At 37.0% G+C, this 19,349-nt stretch overlaps 1 protein-coding gene across 1 annotated transcript in view; it reads right to left on the reverse strand.

Moving 5' to 3' along the window:
• Positions 1 to 14,695: 14,695 nt before the first annotated feature.
• LOC129239354 (uncharacterized) overlaps positions 14,696 to 19,349 on the reverse strand; it is a 56,971-nt gene continuing 52,317 nt past the window's right edge. The window contains 3 exon segments of the mRNA XM_054874803.1: positions 14,696 to 15,399; positions 15,401 to 15,488; positions 17,331 to 17,455. Coding sequence (XP_054730778.1) covers positions 15,330 to 15,399; positions 15,401 to 15,488; positions 17,331 to 17,455 — 283 coding nt within the window. The 3' untranslated portion in view covers positions 14,696 to 15,329.

The following is a 19,349-nucleotide window of genomic DNA, read 5'->3' on the forward strand; positions in this document are numbered from 1 at the left end:
AGTTTATTGACTATTTTAAATAGAAGTAGCGGAATTTGGAAATTTTTGACAAGTTCTTTATTTAATTTTCTTATTTTAAATAACATTCAGCAACCGCTATGGTTTTAGACTGTGTGATGTCGTCTTCCACCCATTTCTTCCTCTTAGTTTTGCCTTTTTGTAAATATAGATGCCAGTTTTCTTCCATATTGCCCATTTCGCAATTCATCTAATATATTACCACTGCATTAACCAAACCCATAACGTATTGATTTTCCTTATTGGATTCACTGAGAATAGCTGAAGCTTAAAACATTCTTTTTTAAATACGATAATTTATGCTACATTTAGGTTGTTCAAGCTTGTTAATTTTTTCCTGCCTTGTGATCCTGCCGGTGGCGTACCGCCATTAAAAATTGTTGGCATGACATCCCTATTAACTCTGCGATATTTGCCAAATAAAAATGTTGTACTAGCTAATATTTTTGATCATCATTGAACTTCAGTGCTTCATGCAAGTTGCACTCGTATTTAATAATTTCTCACCTTTTTTTGTGCGCTGCCCCGCAAGCTCAACAATGGCATAGGAAAAATTGCCAGTTGCTATGACTGGTCTTTTGTTATATCCATTTTCTGATGGTGCTACCTTCGATGACATATTTTTTTTTATTTTAACGAATGTTAACTCGGCACTGTTCAAAACGAAGGTTATCATTCGACTCTTCTCATTAGAAAAATCAGGCCATGTTAGATGCTTAAATAGAACTGGGCTCATTTTTTTTTTTTGCAAATATTAGAAAACTTTAAAAGTTCAACTAAATTGAATTTGTAAAGGCTGATGAACCCACAACATGACAGAAGAAATCAAAATCGCAGGATCACAGGAACGTAGCCACGCTTGGATGTACATAGGTAAGCGTGATTTATGTTGGCTAATATGGATACATTTCATATAAGGTATGCAAGTCACATCATGTGTGCACATACCATATGGTAGTCATTGACTTAGTTAAGACATTACGTTGAGGTTTTAGGTGTGGATTTTTCCGTTTCTTCGGAGTAGGATGGAAGTAGAACCAATTTCACTAGTGGTCTAGTCACCTGCCCATTTTTTGTCGTGATGTCTACTACGCGTACTTGGTTGTCGGGTCCAGGATGTAGCTTTACCACTCTCCATTCGTTTGGTGGTAGGTTGTCTTGTTTAATGACGACAAGGTCACCTACTTTGACATTAGGTTTTTGCTGTTTCCACTTCGGGCGTTCTTGTAATTCGATGAGGAATTCGCTTTTCCATCGTTTGCAAAAGGTTTGATGGAGGGCCTTTAATTTCTGCCACCGATTCACAATGGAGGCAGGACTCTCGCTGGCTTGTATTTCCGCGGAGCTAAGAGGAGTCCGCCAACCAGAAAGTGACCAGGAGTGAGGGGCTCTAGATTGGATGGCTCATTTGAAGGGGATCTTGGGAGTTGCGAATTGAGACAGGACTTAATTTGGCATAGGAGGGTATTAAACTCCTCAAAAGTGTACTTTGGACCAGAGGCAATCTTTTTGAAGTGGACTTTAAAACTTTTCTCACCCGCTTCCCATAGTCCGCCCATATGAGGAGGTGCTGCAGGTATGAAGTGCCATGTTAATGATTGGTAGGCATATTTTGAAAACGTGTCATTGCGTGCATCCGCAATAAACGCTTTGAATTCTGACCGTAGAGACCGTGAAGCTCATGCAAAGTTGGTACCATTGTCGGAGTTAACATTATTTCGACATCCTCGTATAGCAACGAATCTCGAAAAGGCTGCTAGAAGAGATGAGGTACTTAGGTCATTGGTGGCCTCTAAATGGACGGCTTTGGTGGCAAACAAACGAATAGACAAAACCGCGAAAACTTTTGATGTCACATGGACCTTTAGATTCTTTTTCTGTATTGGTGCAAGCACGGTAAAAGGTGGTGCGTTCCTGAGGAAGGGTTCCCATAAGTTGGTTTTGCGATTGTTTTTTATAGATCGTGCGGATCTTACAACTATGAATGATGGATCGAATCATATTTTTAACTCGAATCATATTTTCGCCAGGCAATGATATTTCATGAATGAATTGGATTATAAGACGTGACTACTGCTCTGTTATCAACTGTTTATTTTGTTTCAATTTCGCGTATTCCTCACCGTAATATTGCTTTTAACTTATTATGATTAAGAGTTAAGAGTTGCTTTGATTTCATCAGGTGTTCGCGTGCCAATGCACCAAATGCACTACATATTGGGGTGTTTGGCCGAGCTCCTCCTCCTATTTGTGGTGTGCGTCTTGATGTTGTTCCACAAACGGATGGACCTACAGTTTCATATTTTTTATGAGGAGCTTTTTCATGGCAGAAATACGCTCGTAGGTTTGCCATTGCCTGCCGAGGGGGACCGCTATTAGAAACAACTTTTTCTTAATTTTGGTGTTTCAGGGAGATTCGAACCTACCTTCTCTCTGAATTCTGAATGGTAGTCACGTACCAACCCATTCGGCTACGGGGGTATTGTATTTAAATATACATACATATATGTACATATATCGGCGATTTTTTTATATAGTATATTAATATGTTTATATATGCAAAAGAGGTTCCCCACCCAAACAATAAATAAGTGTATATAAACATATATACCGCTAGCAAAGTACGCTTGGATCAATTTTTTGACAATGTTGTTTGTGCAGTTGTGTATTCAACTTCTCAACGGGAATGTGCAAATAGGCAAGAAAAATAAATAAATAAGAAAAATATACGAAATTCCCAACAACGCGCCTTTATTTTGGTTTATGAAACAGCATGTAGATGCATTTACGTTCTCTGGACAAAATATAAGAACAAAGAAAAATAAAATATCACGTCCAACAGTACAGGACACCTTGTACTTGGCTACAATCCACATATAGCCAAGACACAATCCTCCTATTGCGGCGAAAATTAGAAATACATTGCTATGTACCCACCCCCTTGCGGTAAATATTTTAAATATATTGAGATGCAATGGTAATCGAATAGACATATACAAATTTTGGGCGACAATGTAACCTTGTCGGGTGTCATAGGGCTATGAAATTTACTTATGGCCAAATACAAGAAAATGTAAAATGCGCATATTTCGCTAATGCAAAAAAATATAATTTATTTGTTTTTCTTCGTTGTGATCAACACTGACCAGTCAATGCACCACTGCCTATACATTGCACAAATTCCAGGGACACACAAAGCTAATTAAACAGCCATAAAGCCGTGTACACACCACACACTTTCGGTTTTTCCAAATTAACAAATTTAATTCAAAATCTTTTTTTAGTAAAAAACAAAGGAAAAAAACCTAATTAAAATAATTTCGCCACGCTAAAATATTGTTTATGCTTTTTTTATACATAATCGTCAGCCATGACTCGCTATAAATCTCTAAGAAAAAAGGCTGAGCTCCACCACCATATGCCTTTGCCCAGTTCTCCGCGCAAAAGGATCAGTAGACAGACTTCGGGAAGCGCTTCTGGGCCGTTATTGTGCGAACTGTTTATCAATGGCCCACAAATCGCGCAACTACACAAGCGAGGGAAGGTGTAGACGATGAGGCGAAAACCACCACACGATACTGCATTTCAAGGAGGAACGACGCTCGAGAAGTCAGCAAGTCGCTGAGGAGGACAGCGATGTAATATCTGTAAATGCCACGGAGACACCGTCTCCCGACCAAGTTGATGTGACTGGAGTGGAAACCAGGACTTTCTACTCGATTGAGTCCCTAGCGGAAACAAGACCTTTCCGTTCTAACAAAGATAGGGGATTAGAGACGAGGCCTCTCCGACCCCAGCTGCAGCATGAACGGCGCGAGGTGGACCGGAAACCATGTATTTGCGACCACGTGCGCAAACAACGTTGGTGCGATTAGGCCTCTCCAGCTAACACCCAGCGGGATTTTTAACTCCAGGATAGGTGTTATGACTCATGAATACAATATTCCCAACAGCCGTCATCCGTACGCGCCGTTCACCACTATATCCAGCGAACTAGCATGGCAGCTTAGGTTGGACATTACTCAGGTAGGAGCCAGAAAGGGAGCGTCGTTAACATAAGGGAGCGGAATGGAAACAACAAGCGCATTGCCACACATTTTGCGATCGTATCGGGCTTCCAGAGTGTCAGCCCATTTCAGCCCATTACAAAGCGTCGACCCGATAGTAGCGGGACCATACGTGCACATTAAACTGGCGGACTCACGGTTTTACGCATCCACCCCAACCCCAAGGCTGCCCGGAGCCCTACCCAGCTCTTTTAGTACCCTCCTGGGTCAAAGTTCAATATTTGGCTGGGTATTGTGCGGGGTCTGCCCCTGCTAGATAATTTTTTTTTAACTTACTTCTTACTTTTTATAGCTTACTCCTCTTTTGTATATAACTAACTACGAATTTTAATACAATAAAGAAATAAAATATCTGAATATAATACATTTCACCCTTTTTTGTTTTGTGTGCAATAAATTGAGTCCTGTTCTTAATATTTACGTATGTATGTACATATATTTTTGCAGCAACTATTGAGACGACAATGGCGGACTCAGGTGTCTCACAACAAAACAAACCGCACAATGGCTGAAACCATCGTCCTAGCATACTCATTGCTTGTTGCAACGGGCCGGCGTGTTTAGGCCACACCCTAAAATCCTATAAAATATAGCCACCCTAGTGTTAATAGCGCCTACCGTTCCGACTAATGCAAATAACCGTTTCCTGTTGCTGCAACATTAAGCTCGTTAACTTAACATTTCCCCGCCGAACAGAGTTTAACACAGTTGACGTTATAAGGTTAAGATTCCTTTCTTTCTAAAATTTAAATTTAATAGCACTCCAAAATAGAGGACAAGAGGACAAGGATCGTTTCAGACATCAAAAGATGAGAATCCTTTAATTGTTGATAACAACTTTACTGATACACTTTTTCTTTCCCATCGTCACAATAAAATCAAAATATCATCGAAGCGACCAGGGAGGATGATTACAGTATCCTTAAGATTTTAGATTAGGAGTTTTTCAGTGAAACCCACAGGAAATGTTGGTTTAGTGTTTATTTTCCTAAAACTAGTACCAACACTAGTCTATTTATGATAGTTTTTAAGTTATTTGTTTGTAAAATTTGTCTTTCATCTTCACCAAATTTTGATATAAACGTGAACTTATGACATTTATATTCTGTCAAAAAAGTACCGGGAATTGTTCAATAAAACTCAAAATAATTGGCCAATTATCAAAATTTATTTTGTCGCCTTCAAAATAGGCCCATACGAAGCACTACTCAAGGTACCTTTCAAATGCGTTTGAAGAAATCTTCTTCAGCGAATTCCCCTTAATGGCCCCTATCGACTCAAAGCGGCGTCCGCGGTGTGGCAATTTTAGTTTTGGGAAACGGAAAAAGTTACAGTGAGGTAAATTCGGTGATTTCGGTGATGATCACTAAACGGATCAAAAACAATAAAGATCCTGGCCCAGACAGAGTCCCCAACGAGGCACTAAAAGTGGCAATTCGAAGTCATACCGACATTTTTGTAGATCTCTACAATACATGCCTGAAAGCAGAGAATGTTAATGGAATGAGAAAGAGCAAATGTTAAATGAGCTTTTTCCGAGTACTAATTTGTAGATTCATACTAAGGGATTTTCAAATTCAACTTACCACACTAGTGGGGAATTGCAGATATTTACCACGCTAGTGGAGGGTTTCTATATTTACTTACCACGCTAGTAGAGGAATTAAGATTTTTTCTGCGTTTACCACACTAGTAAGGGATTTCATAAGATTTTTCACCACACTAGTAAGGGATTCGACTTATTTCATGCCCACAGCGAAGCGAATGAATTTGCGATTGGTAAAGATGCGGAAGCAGTCAATTCATGGCGCAGTTGCTAAAGTCGGCGGTATTGTTTGTATGATGTTTGAGGTGCGTATTTAGTCCAGGTTCAAGTCCTGAATAGTCATACGTTTTTCCTTGCACTATTTCTTTTTTACAATTCAGTTTGGTAAAATTGTTGAGTTTAATTTAATTATAATTGCTTTAAAATACTGTTTTAGGTTTTTTTGAATTTGATATTTAGAAAATTTCTTTTCTGTATAAAATAGTTCATACTGAATACGAACTGATTTTATATAAATCAAAAAGGAAATATGTAGATACAAACATGCATATATTTAATCTCTTTAATCAAATCTAAGCTATATTGATGCCAAATATCCTTCTAATATCCGTCCAGAAAGCCAAACGCACATACACACATACATATGTACATATATAAATACGCATACAAACTTTCAACGAACGCAAAATGTATGCATATAAAACAGCAAATCGAATAAATGAAAAGAAAATTAATCACTATACATAGATTAGCGCAAGCATGAAAGATATGTCTAGGCGTACTACATCGTTCCGTATTTGACTCAGGTTCAAGTCCTGTACACACTTTTCTTTGTTCGATATTTTTATTTAATTTTTTATATTTGGTTTCATTAGAATTTATTTAAAATAGTGCATTCAGGTTTTTCTAATACCTGTTATTTAGAAATTTATTTTCTATATAACATTATTCATACTTCTTTTGAATTGATTTATATGTAAAACTGCCATAAAGGCAATCATATGAAAATGCATTCCTATATTTAATCTCTTCAGTCAAATCTGAACTACTTACATATACATATTCATAAGAAAATATTCTAATATCCATGGATGGACCCAGAAAGTCAAATGCGCATACACGCATATATATATAAATATGTATATATAAATACTCTTGGATTATCATTCGCTCAAATGTGGCAATTCTGCTTATTGACGAATCCACTGAGGTAAAAATGTGCCTCATCACTGAAGATGATTTTCTTCGAGAATTAGTCATTCACTGTTGCCATTTCCTGCCACCATTCTGACCATTGACGATGCTTGTAATGGTCAAGGGGCTTTAGTTCTTGAGTCAGTTGCACCTTGAAGGCCTGTAAATGCAAGTCTTTATGCATAATGTTCATCAACGACGAGCGTGAGAGGTGCAATTGTTGGGCAAGACGACGAGTTGATTATTTTCTGCAGTACGAGCTGTACGAGCATGCATTGGTATTTTCACATCTTCTACAGATCCGGTTTGCTCAAACTTTTGCACAATTTTTCCGATTGTATTGATTAAATTGGTCGAAAAAATCACGAAGTGCGCGATATGTATTTTGATTTGAACGCCCGTTTTTATAATAAACCTGAATAACTTTAACGTGTTGCTCGATTGCGTATCTTTCCATGGTTCAAATTAAGTAAGTCTGAAATTGAAAAATGCCAAATGAAATGCAGAAAAAATTTGACCTTCAGGTGTGGTTCCCATTCAACATTGGCTCTTAAAATTTAACCACCCTTTATATCAGTCCGGACGGAATAGAGATTCTGAAACTAAAAGGCCATTCTTTTTTCTGCATAAATTTATAAAAGTAAAAAACGAAATAATAAAAGTTATTGTAAAAAGCAAGAAAGAAATATATATATTTTTCTTAAATAACAGACTTCATTTCAATAAGTAGTACAGCAATAATTACAGCAATAGAAAATAGGCATGCGGTTAACAGCTCCTATGATTTTTGATTTGATTATTTTATGTTTGTTACGTCTTTATATTATGCAATTCGACGTAATAATGTGAAAAATATAATTCAAAAGTTCGAAGGTTTTTGAAAAAACCGGTATGAATAAAGGGGTTAAATTTTAGTTTAGTAATATTTTTCATCGAATTCTACTAAAGTATATTAATAATAGTCACCGCGACCGCCGTAGCCGAATGGGTTGGTGCATGACCAGCATTCGGAATTCACAGAGAGTATGTAGGTTCGAATCTCGGCGAAACACCAAAATTAAGAAAAACATTTTTCTAATAGCGGTCGCTCCTTGGCAGGCATTGGCAAAGCTCCAGGTGTATTTTTGCCATGAAAAAGCTCCTCCTAAAAAATATCTGCCCTTTGGAGTCGACTTAAAATTGTAGGTCCCTCCATTTGTGGAACAACATCAAGACGCCCACCACAAATAGGAGGAGGAGCTCGGCCAAATATCCAAAAAGGAAGTAAGCGCCAATTACATCGTGTAAGCCTATATACGTATATATATATAGTCACAAAACTAAAAAAAACCAAGTTTTCTATATGGAAGTTAAATTATTTAAGATAGTAGAAGGAACTTGTTTTAAGCGGTTTGAAATTTTGGCTTATATTTTTTACGTAACGTAGACAGATTAAAAAAAAAATAAACAAACAATTAATGCAATTGCGAAAAAAATTTTAATTACGCACACTTTTCTCGAATAATATAATAAAAATAAAATAATAACTTACAGCAGCGAACAGAAAAATAGCAGCATCCATTATTATTAACTTTCGTCAATTCAATCCTTTGTTTTATTTTCGATATATCATGATACAACGCCTATAAATTTTGTAACTTGAACTATGCAAGCCAGTCTCGAAAATTTTAGACAGTTTTACGAAGTGTACGACTTTTTATTTTAACACTTTTTTTCGGAAGAGTGTTTAAGATTTTTTATTCGACTAAAATTCTTGGGCTACAAAACTGCATATCCAAAAAAGTTTAAAGAACTCCAAATAAAAAGTTCGAAATTTTCGTAAAACTTTCCAAAATTTTCAAGATTGGTTAGCATAGTTACAGTTGCAAAATATATAGACGCTTTTTCTTAAAATGTCAAAAATAAGAAAAAGGAATTGATTAGACCAAGTTTGATAAAAATTTACAAACAATGGTTTTTCTGTTCGCCGTTGTATATTTTGTGAATTCAATGTATATATAACAACTTCCTTGCTAATTCCCTACACAAGCGTTTCATTTTTCAGCGATTCATGCAAATAAAAGATAGATATTTTATAGTCTTCAATTCTTAACATTTTTGCATTATTGCTTCATCTTTTTTGGACTACTTTGTTAAAAAACAAATCACATTATTTTTCATTCGCTTCATACCAGTGCACTAAAACAAAAAGAAAATCTTTATTAGCAATCTTGGTAGAATCACATTTTTCAAAATCCTACACATAGGTACAGATTAGACCCTATATCAAGCGCAATCGCAGGTCATCGCAGCTGGAAATTATTTTTCCTTAAAGAGGACATACGTAAGAATATTTTAATGTATGTTTCATTTGTGCCGATTCGTGCGAACTTAGTTAAAACTTTACAAACTTCTTATAAAAAAAAATAAACGGCAAATTTTAAAGTTCGTATTTCCTAGTAAATAATAATTAAAAAAGATAACAAAACGTTTAACATGTCGTACATACCTTCAACTTGAATTTCCATTGTACAACAGGTCATAAACACAGTAATGCTTAGAAAAATAACACTTCCCGGAACTGCGTAAGTACGGAGCGGAGACCACGCTAACTATCACTTTACAAATTCTCTTACTTTGGAGGCACAATTATGAGTGAATTGTTTGTGCAGTTGAAATTTCTTTTGTACTCTAAGTTACTATGACTAATGAATTAACATTTAGCTAAATATTGTTGCATAATTTTAACATGACTATTTTCATCCAATGTGCTATGGCGGAGTCACTGTGCAGTGGTTGGCGTAAAATTTGTTTTCTCACCTCCTAGGGTATTCATTAAGTTTTCAAGTGAAGATTCCGTCATATCTTCTGGCACTTGGACGCAACTCCGACTACCAATAAACTCATCCAATGCCTCAAAATACTATTAGTTAGTTGCACTTTCTCCTGAGGTACCATTACGTCCTTTTATTCTTTTATATGTTATCATTATATTCATAAAAGAGCGCATTATATAATCTCTGGTAAAAGGAAATGTAGCATCTACATACTTGATTTCTCTGAGAATTTGCTCCCAAATGGAATTTTTCTTCCTTTTTTTATCGACGAATTCTCTTTCATGACGCAACCTAGTTATAATTTCCGTTCGTGTGTCCATTTCCTATCGCTAAAGTTTATAAATATAGTATTTAATCAAGATTCGTATTTAATTTTTCTTAGTTTGGTGATAAAGACGCCATTTCCATCACAAATGCATGAATAAAAATTAGCATGCGCAAAAATGACAACCAATTCGCATGAAAAAGAGTTGCCATGCAAAAATTAATACACTGCATTATCAATATACAAAGCAGTGTTGGAAACGAACATTTGCTTTATCATACTGCATTGCAATATGCATTTACGAAGTCAGCTGCCCTTTTTGGTATTGATCAACGGCATCTTGCTTAGCTGTATTAGTGTTGCGGCATATAGGTAACTCCTTTTCATACTGCCGAATACAGCTTTGAAGATGACGAAAATATGGTTCTCCTTTCATGGGTCTTTTCTAAGATTTGGCGTTTTGTAAGTATCTGGTCGATGGTGGACTTTCCAGGTCTAAAGCCACCCTGATAACGTCCAATCAGCCTTTAACACAATACGATCGCTAGAATCTTATAGGCGATATTTAGAATACTAATTCCGCGATAATTGGCATACATTGCAGGATTACCCTTCTTAGAGAGTGAGCACAGCACACTTAAATTCCAATCGGCAGGCATGCTTTCATCCGACCATATTTTGCATAGGAGCTGTTGCATACACCTTACCAGTTCCTCCCCGCCATGTTTGAATAGCGCAGTCGGCAGCTCGTCGGCTCGCGCGCCTTTGTTGTTCTTTAGCCGCGTTATCGCTATTCTCACCTCGTCATGGTCGGGTAGCAGAACGATAGTTTCGTCGTTAACGATTGAGGTATGGGGATCTTCACATTCTCTGTGGCATGCGCAGCTGTCACTATTTTAACTGTCGATGCCATTCGAAAGCAATATACAAAAAGGATTAAGTAAGCATTGATTTCAAATAAATAATTATTTTAGTTTACTTACTTAATTATAAATTACTTACGCAAATATCATTGTAGAAAATATTCAAAGTTGAACTTAACAGCTGTACTAGCCAAGTCAATCGATTTTGCTATTTGTCTTTATGTTGTTCGCTCATCTTGATATTTAATTTGACAGAGATGCCACTCTCCATCAGTTTGGTAAATAGAAGAAGACTGTTTAGTGTCAGTTAACTTAAGTTTGTGTTAGTGCAAATGGCAAATATTGTAGGCAAAAATAACTACAGGTGCGTATACATGGCCAAAAACTGCCAATCTCTGTCCCACGTCCCTGTCTTTGATTTGATTTGATAATTTGGTTTAGCTTCATTTGTGAATTTTAGGTAGTCTGTTTATTTACATTTGTTTTTCAAAAATGTTTGAAGAAAACTTAATAAATGCCATTGAAAAGCATAGATGTATATAACATTCTTGAAGTGTTCCTCGTCTCGTGAAGCTGAAAGTGCTCACCTTTTTGTCGATCTAAATATAATTCGCGCACCCCACCAGTAGACAGGTTCGCTGTTGCGCTTATTGGGCCTCGTTTTGGACATGGCTGCGTCGCATGCTTCTGTTAGGTGTCTCATGGTTTGTGTTGTTTTCTCAGATGCATCCCCTCCGAGAGCTACATCTGCCAGCATGATTTAATAATCTCAGCCTCCATTGTTTTAACTTTGTACCGCGTGTCGTAGTTATTTGGGAACCTTTCTTCGACGTGCTTCCTTATTTCACAGATTATTGCGAGGTGATCGCTCCGAGTGTAATGCTGGCTGACGAACCATTTCGTGTCGCGAACAAGACTAGAACTCACGAAGGTAAGATCGATTATAGACCCCGTTCCCGCCTTTTGACACGTCTGTTGACTTCCTGTGTTCATCAAGGCTATATTTAGCATAGCAAACGCTTCCAGCAGGGCTTGCCCTCTAGGGCTTGTCCGTGGGCATCCCCAGTTACCAGCCCAAGCGTTGAAATCACCAGGTCTATGCTCCTTTACATCCTGAGCGAGGTTCTCCAGGATGCCTGTTGCTTCCAGCAGAGTTAAGCTGGGTGGTAGATAGCAGCTGTAAATGTATGTGCCTTCCACGCGCGCACGTACGAATCCGCGGGCTGCATTCACGCTCATCAGTTGGGATCTATTTGCTCCACAGTTCCAAATCGTTGACTTGCCTGTTGTGTCAGAGGCCCAGCCGTTACCTGTTTTGTGTTTATAGGGCTCACTAAGTATAGCAACATCTATTTTGTGTTCCCGTATAGTCTGCTCGAGTAGTTCCTGGGCGCTTTCACAGTGGTTAAGATTTAGTTGCAAGATCTTCATTTCTGCCGAATTTTTTTAAGAGCTCTCAGATATTGAGGGCACTTACTGCTGGTCATTGCATGTGCCGTATCGCTTTCCTTTTTCTTCTTGCACATTATACAGCTTGCTGTTAGTGTGCAGTTTTTGGCCTGGTGATCCTTGTTACCACATTTGAAGCAGGTGTTACTAAGGTCAGCTGAGCTTTTACAGCTTACTGCCACATGCCCATATTCAGTGCATTTAAAGCATCTTTTTGGCTCGATCTTCTCCCGTATGCGGCAAATTACGAGACCTATGCGGATTTTATTAGCTTCCGCCAGCTTGGTAGCGATTTCCGGTGTTACTTTTAGCGTCGCCGTTTGCGTTCCTCCGTATGCTTTTCGCAGACCCAAAATGGCTGAGATAGGTATCTCAAGCTCTTGGAATTGTCTTGCTACCGCCTCGTGAACTTCTTCCTTTGTCGTGATTTCATCGAGGTCACGAATTTCCACCTGCCTCAGCTCCGTAAGTGCCGTGACATCTACACTTTCTCCTAGAGCCGCCTTAACAGCTTCATGAATAGAACAGCCCAATAGATGTGTAACCGTCTGTCTGCGGCTGTCTCTATAGCTTCCCTGGTCCTAAAAACGTTTTTAGATGAAATTTTATATGAGTTTATTGCCTTTATTGCCGCTGTCAACATATATATCAATGTCTTTGCTAGTGCTATTTCTGCAGCCTTTCCTACCACAAAGACGTCTGCTTGCAAAATATTGCAGTGGTCAGGGAGCTTAATTGGCCGCCTGGTGTCTAGCTCTGCGCAATAAATACCGTCCATCATTTTCGAGCCGTCAGTAAATGTATTGGGGCTAAGTTTCATACCTCTCTTCCACGCCTCTTCTTCTATTGTTGGAATATATTCACGCAATTGTGTAGGGCTTCTCAATAGGTGCGCTTCAACTTTTTCCGATAGGGAGGGCGAACGACGCAATATTTTTTATTTTTCGCTTGTCATTTGTAAACTTCATTAGTATACATTTCATCATGAAACGCTACACACTTGAGGAACGATTGCAAATCGTGCAAATTTTTTATGAAAATAATCGTTCTGTTGCTGCTACTTTAAGAGCATTACGGCCATTTTACGGTCCGTCCCGTTTTGGGGTTATGTGAAGTCATTGGTCTACAGTAACAAGTCGGCGACGATTTGTGAGCTCAGAGGCAATATTGAACGCGAAATTGCTGGAATTTCGGCCGATTTATGCAAAAGAGTGGTCGAAAATTGGGTTCAACGATTGGACTTCGTAAAACGTGCACGCGGTGGTCATGCAAAAGAAATCGAATTTCATACTTAAATGTATATGTTCTTACTGAAAAACCCTATATTTCGGAGTCATATAATCCGTTTTGGTCCAATAATTCATACCTATTCAGCTTTGTACAAATGTTTTACAGGTAAATTCACCCGTTGTGTAAAGTCTTGCGGCAGATCTAGCTGCTAGACCTTCTGCCGCAATGTCAATCGGTGGTAAGTAGAGTATTCTTTCAAGTGCTGCCATGGGAGTAGTTTTAATTGCCCTTTTAGTGCAAAGTGCATGCATAAAAAACATCACACTATATCCGGAAAGTCCTCTTTTTTTCCATTTAAAAAGAATGTATGCATGTAACTAACTGCTCACTCAGGTTTTTTATATTTTCTTCGCCTAAGAGGAGTTCACGTCCCCTCAACAGAGTTTTTTGTTTGATTTGTTATGAAATGAAATCTTAATGTCTTTTGATAAAAGGCTCACGTTCACTCAATAGAGGTGTTTGTATCAGTTTTATGAAAAATACCTGTATACATGAGTATGTCCGCTTAAGAAAGAGAGTAATTTGCCCAGAAATTTATATTTAAAACTTGCTACGTGGCAAAATGTCCGTCAAGGGAGATGCCCGTCTAATATAAGATGTTTCACTGTACTTACTTATAATATAATAAGAAGCAAGAAAACATTTGTAACGTAAAGCAAGTAAAGATATTTTGTCGCTTAAAAAAAACTATAATTTTATTTCGACTCATCACTTGTTTTCGGCAAATTTTCTAAAATTTTTTCCACCGTAGGAATTAAATCTCTATTTATATAAAGATGTGCTGCCCGACTCAACCACTCTTTCGACTTCGTATTTTTTGAATACACTCCCTCTCACTTAATAAAGGCTAAATATTTCCTATTTGTTTTTGTGTAAAATTTTTTTCGGAATCATAAAAAATTAAAAATAAAAATTGTACATAACAATTAGGTGCTGCATATAAAATATTTTAGACCATCCTTGAACAATAATAATTGTTTCGTTTTGTTTAAAAGAATACGGCTTAATGGGTTTCCGCCAGGTATTTCGTGCTAAAAAGTACGCCCAGTAGACCATTAGGTCGAAGTGCAAACCTTATTCATGATTAAGATGAAAGTAGATTAAGTCCTAATAAGGTATAAGGTGCAGAAATAGTAATTTTAGAACGATTTAAATATACTTCACCTAATTCATATCAAATGTTATTACAAATCAGAGGATTTATTTTATTTAATTTTGCTCCGACATTCAATGGGAGCGAATTACTATGCGACACTCCAATTTCATAATTGTACTAGTACATACAATGTAGATTTTATTACATACTCCATTACTTATAAATAGATACATATGTATGTATACACATAATATAATATATGTAGCTTACTTTAGTATTTATGTTGCCTGCATTCCATTTTCTTAACTAAACCATTTTCAAAAGATTACTCGCTCATTCTCTGCACAAATGCACTAAGATAAATGTGCATGCATTTCATATACATACAAGCATTGCGCACGTGTTTTGTTTGATTTAATTTTTAATTTTTTTGTATTGGTTGCATTCAAAAAGAGCTTACAGCCGTTTACATTTCTATTATTTTGATTCAGTTACAAATTGTGAAGAAATGCTCAGTAATTCTTTCCTTTACATACATACATATATACTTTAAAACAAATTAACGAATATTTATGCATTACTTAACAACAAATGTAAAGATATCGCAAGTCGTAAGCTATTAAAAATTGTGTCAAAATTGTCATAAGTGGTAACTTGTAATTTTTGAATCAATTTTAATTGTAATTATGTACATATGTACGAGTATATGCAATGTAATAAGTGCATTATTTATAAGCCCGTTCGAATAGAAGGCGATATGTTTCGCGAAGTAACAGTGAAGGCAACAATAATAATTAAATCTATCCAATTTGAAAACAGTAGCACAGGGGCAGTAGGCAGCATGTCTGAGGCGGCATTATGTTGAACGGCAGCTGGCAATTCGCCTAAAAGTATCGAAACAGAGGCGTTTGAAAAATTATAACAAAATATTTGTATCTGCAAAATGCAAAATATATCAACAATTTTGCCCTAATATATAATTCAAATTTGTATAGCTCATCACAAGTTAACAAATTAAATACATATGTATGTGTTCATAAAATCTACCCACATAAATTTATGTATTTGTATATGCACGCTAGGATAGGTCGCGAAAAAGAGTTTATAATAAAGCCTCAAATTTGAAAGAGGAGTTTACGTAATAAAAATTTCCTTCCTCCATAACGAGCAAAATCACATAGCGCTGGCAACACAATGGACCCTAGGGGCCTAAGTGAGATTTTTTTACAGATCAGCCAACAGTAACAAACCTAACCACGGCCAAATTGCGTTTTCATCATAAATTAAAAAAAAAATATTAATGAAATTTAATTAAATTAAATTCAATTAATGGCCGTTGGAACTTAAGTTAAATTAGGTTTATATGAATTGAATTTATACATTTATGCATATTAGGGTGGACCAATTTATGTGGAATGATTTTTCTCGACATAGTGCCCAGCAAATTCTGAATCTACACAAATTTCTAAGAAAAAGTAATAAATAAATGAGCTATCTTTAATTAATATGAAGAATAATATTGACCGCAGTATAATCAATTTTATTTTTTACATTTTTAATGGGATAATTTACGTTATTTCCCTCGCGCCTCAAAGTGCAATCAGGTTAAAGGAGGTAGGCCTATGAAGGCAATCTCTCAAGAGACATTGTAGTAATTCTAGGTTGTTAACACTGTATTTCTCTGAGCTTCGTACAGATCTCTTTATCCCCAAACTGAAGTTGGAGGGTTGCGCCAAGGCAATCTTTCCAATTAGGCAGGATTCGAGCGAGGGGAAAATCTGCACCGAAGCTGGTACCTCTTTCTATACGGAGCGGGGGGTTTTCTCCGAATCAGCCAATTTATATATTTCCTTAAAATTGCCGAATCTGCTAGTGCAGGCAGAAGTCTTTGCGATTCTGCAGGCATGCAAAATGAGTAGGGAACGTGGGAGATATTAACATTTTTCTGCCGATCCCAAGGTGCAGATCCATACTAGTCAGCGGCTGTAAGGAGGACTACAGGTAAAATTTCTCTGATCTGGGTTCCCGGACATAGGAACATAGAGGGAAATGAAATTGTAGATGAGCTTCCCAGAAAGGCGATTGAATTGGTCTCAGAGGCCTCCTACTCGGTCATCGGCAACTGCCTGACTGTTGTTAAAGGGGGATTATACCACTTGTTTCTCAGGAAACCGTTGAAGAGATGGGGCTCTATTTCTTCGTGTGCTATTTCGAAAAACCTTTGACCCCTGTAAAAAAGATGCGGGACGCAGGAAGTTCTGGGGACTCCACGCCATTCAACTTCCAAATTTGTAGCTGTGTTTACCGGTTATTGGGCGATCGGCACACACGCGGAAAAGCTAGATTTACCATTCAACCCCCATTGCAGAAGATGTTGGGACCTTTCAGAGAACGAGACTGTTGAACACTTTCTAGACGATTACCGTCACTGGGTGCTCTTTTCTTCCACAGCCTGGGGTAGTGCGCCAACCTAAATCCATCCCATCAATCTTCTCCATTATATCAACAGCTCCGGTTGGCTGTAAATATCTGTCTGTTGGAGGTCTCATAATGGTATCAAATTCGTGCTTTAGTGCTACTTAGGGAGTACCAGACTGGTACTTCAACCATTTCACCTACCTACCTCATGCTGTCAAAATAGTTTTTGAGTTGTAATTAATTATACAATACCTATTATCCTATTATATTCTTATGTATATTAGCATATTTTTATTTGAACTTCTTACCTGTAAGCACTTGCACCTGCACAATGGCCGTGAAGAGTCTACCAATGGAGCACGAATAGTTTCCACTATCAATCAGTTTGGCATCCGGTATAGAAATACGACTAATAAGCCACTTTTCCGATGTGCTTAAATGTAAAAAGAGAATAAGAAAAAAAAATTTCAGGAAAACAAATATTTAAGTTCTGAGGCTTAACTAAACACACAGGAAAGATGAAATCTGTCACGAAAGTCGACATTCTTATGAAAGATTTAAGTTCTGGTGACAGACTTCCAGAGTGTACCCATATTAACAGAGTAACATAAGGACATAGATTAGATTAGGTTAGGTTATGGTGATAGTCGGTCTGTACGACCAACTCACATAGATATTACAAGTCCGTTGTGATACCACAGCTCTAGGAAACTAATAGTTTTTAAATATTCGAATTAAATTTGGTTTTTAAAAAATTGTCGAGTTAACCAACATTTCTCTATTTTAGTTATTTTGAAGCTCATCTAGTTTCTGTAAGAGAATAATTCAGTTTCTTAATTAAAGTCTTCTTCTTCTTAGTAATTCAACCAGTAACTAGAGGTGTCAAACTATCGATGGTGGGCGCCATCGATTGTGGACGATAGTAATTTTCAAACCATCGATGGTGGTCGATAGTACCATCGATAGTGATCGATAGTCGCAATAAAAAACACTTTAAAACAACTATATATTTTTACAAGTGTGAGTGATTTACATTTGGAAAAAAAGAGTAAGAGTACAGGCTATGGGTCTTTTCTGCCAAAATATTGAACTTATAAGTTTAAGGAACATTGCTTACATTTTATGAAATTACATTTTAAGGGAAAAGCTAAAAATACAAAAGCCTTATAAAAGGCTTAAAAGCTAAAACTTGAAAACTATAATATGATTTATTTATTATAGCGAAAGATTTTTGTTTAAAAACAACAAAACGTTCACATTTTCTTCTTTAAGCCGTGTTCGCCTATCAGAAACAATTTGTCCCACCTTTGCTGAAAGCTCTTTCCGACTCCACAGGCGTTGCGGGGATGCATAAATATTTATACATCAGTAATTTTAATAAAGGGAAATCCACCTGGTTGACCTGCAATCAAATGTATTACCAAAACTTAGTTTTATGTATCGAAGATTGATTTATTAATTTTACCTTGATCCATAAAAGAGGGTCCATTTCCTGTGGGGCTATGTCTCTCCCCAGATACTGCCTTTTAATAATGATTGCATCAGGTCGAACATTACTCTTTTAAGTAGCACATCGTTGGTTCAAAAAATCAAAAATTGGATCCGTAGTGGTTGTGCTTGCTTCCAGACTGACAGGGTCTTCAACATGAGTCAAATTGCCCAAATTGACCAACTCATTTTTCAAGATACTTGCTGCTTGTTCAGCATTTGCGTTGGATTGAAACCCATCTTTTTTGAAGCGTGGATCCGAAATCGTAGCCATCCTTGTTACCGTGCGTAGCTCATATATATATAGTCGTTTTTTAATCGACTCCAACATAGCATCTTTCATAGATTTGCCTACCGCAGTTGCCAACTGAGATGAAAGATTTTCAATTTGCCGATATAGTCCATATGCTAATGGTATTATTAATGACACTGTAACGTATTTGCCACCAGAAACTTTTTCGGCCACGTTCTTAAATAATGCTAATATTTTGTCAATATCTTTCAACACGTTGATTTCCTCTGCAGTGAATGGTAATGGTGCATTTGTTGTTGATAATAGCACACTGGCAATGGCTTCATGGGTTAATAAAACTCTCTCAATCATGTCGTGGAAGCTGTTCCACCTTGTTGGAGTTTCTTGCAACAAGGTATATGCAAAATTTTCTTGAACTTGTTTCAATTTTTCGTTCGCAATTGAACTTTTCTTAAAAAATTTTACAATATTTTTACATTTTGCAAACAAAGCTTTTGTGACATCGTTGTGATTGAGATTCAAGCCATCTTGGACTACCAAATTAACTGTATGAGCAAAGCATGGCAGATTTTGGATTTTTAAAATT

The sequence above is a fragment of the Anastrepha obliqua genome, chromosome 2, assembly GCF_027943255.1.
Source record: "Anastrepha obliqua isolate idAnaObli1 chromosome 2, idAnaObli1_1.0, whole genome shotgun sequence".
NCBI classification, from domain to species: domain Eukaryota; kingdom Metazoa; phylum Arthropoda; class Insecta; order Diptera; family Tephritidae; genus Anastrepha; species Anastrepha obliqua.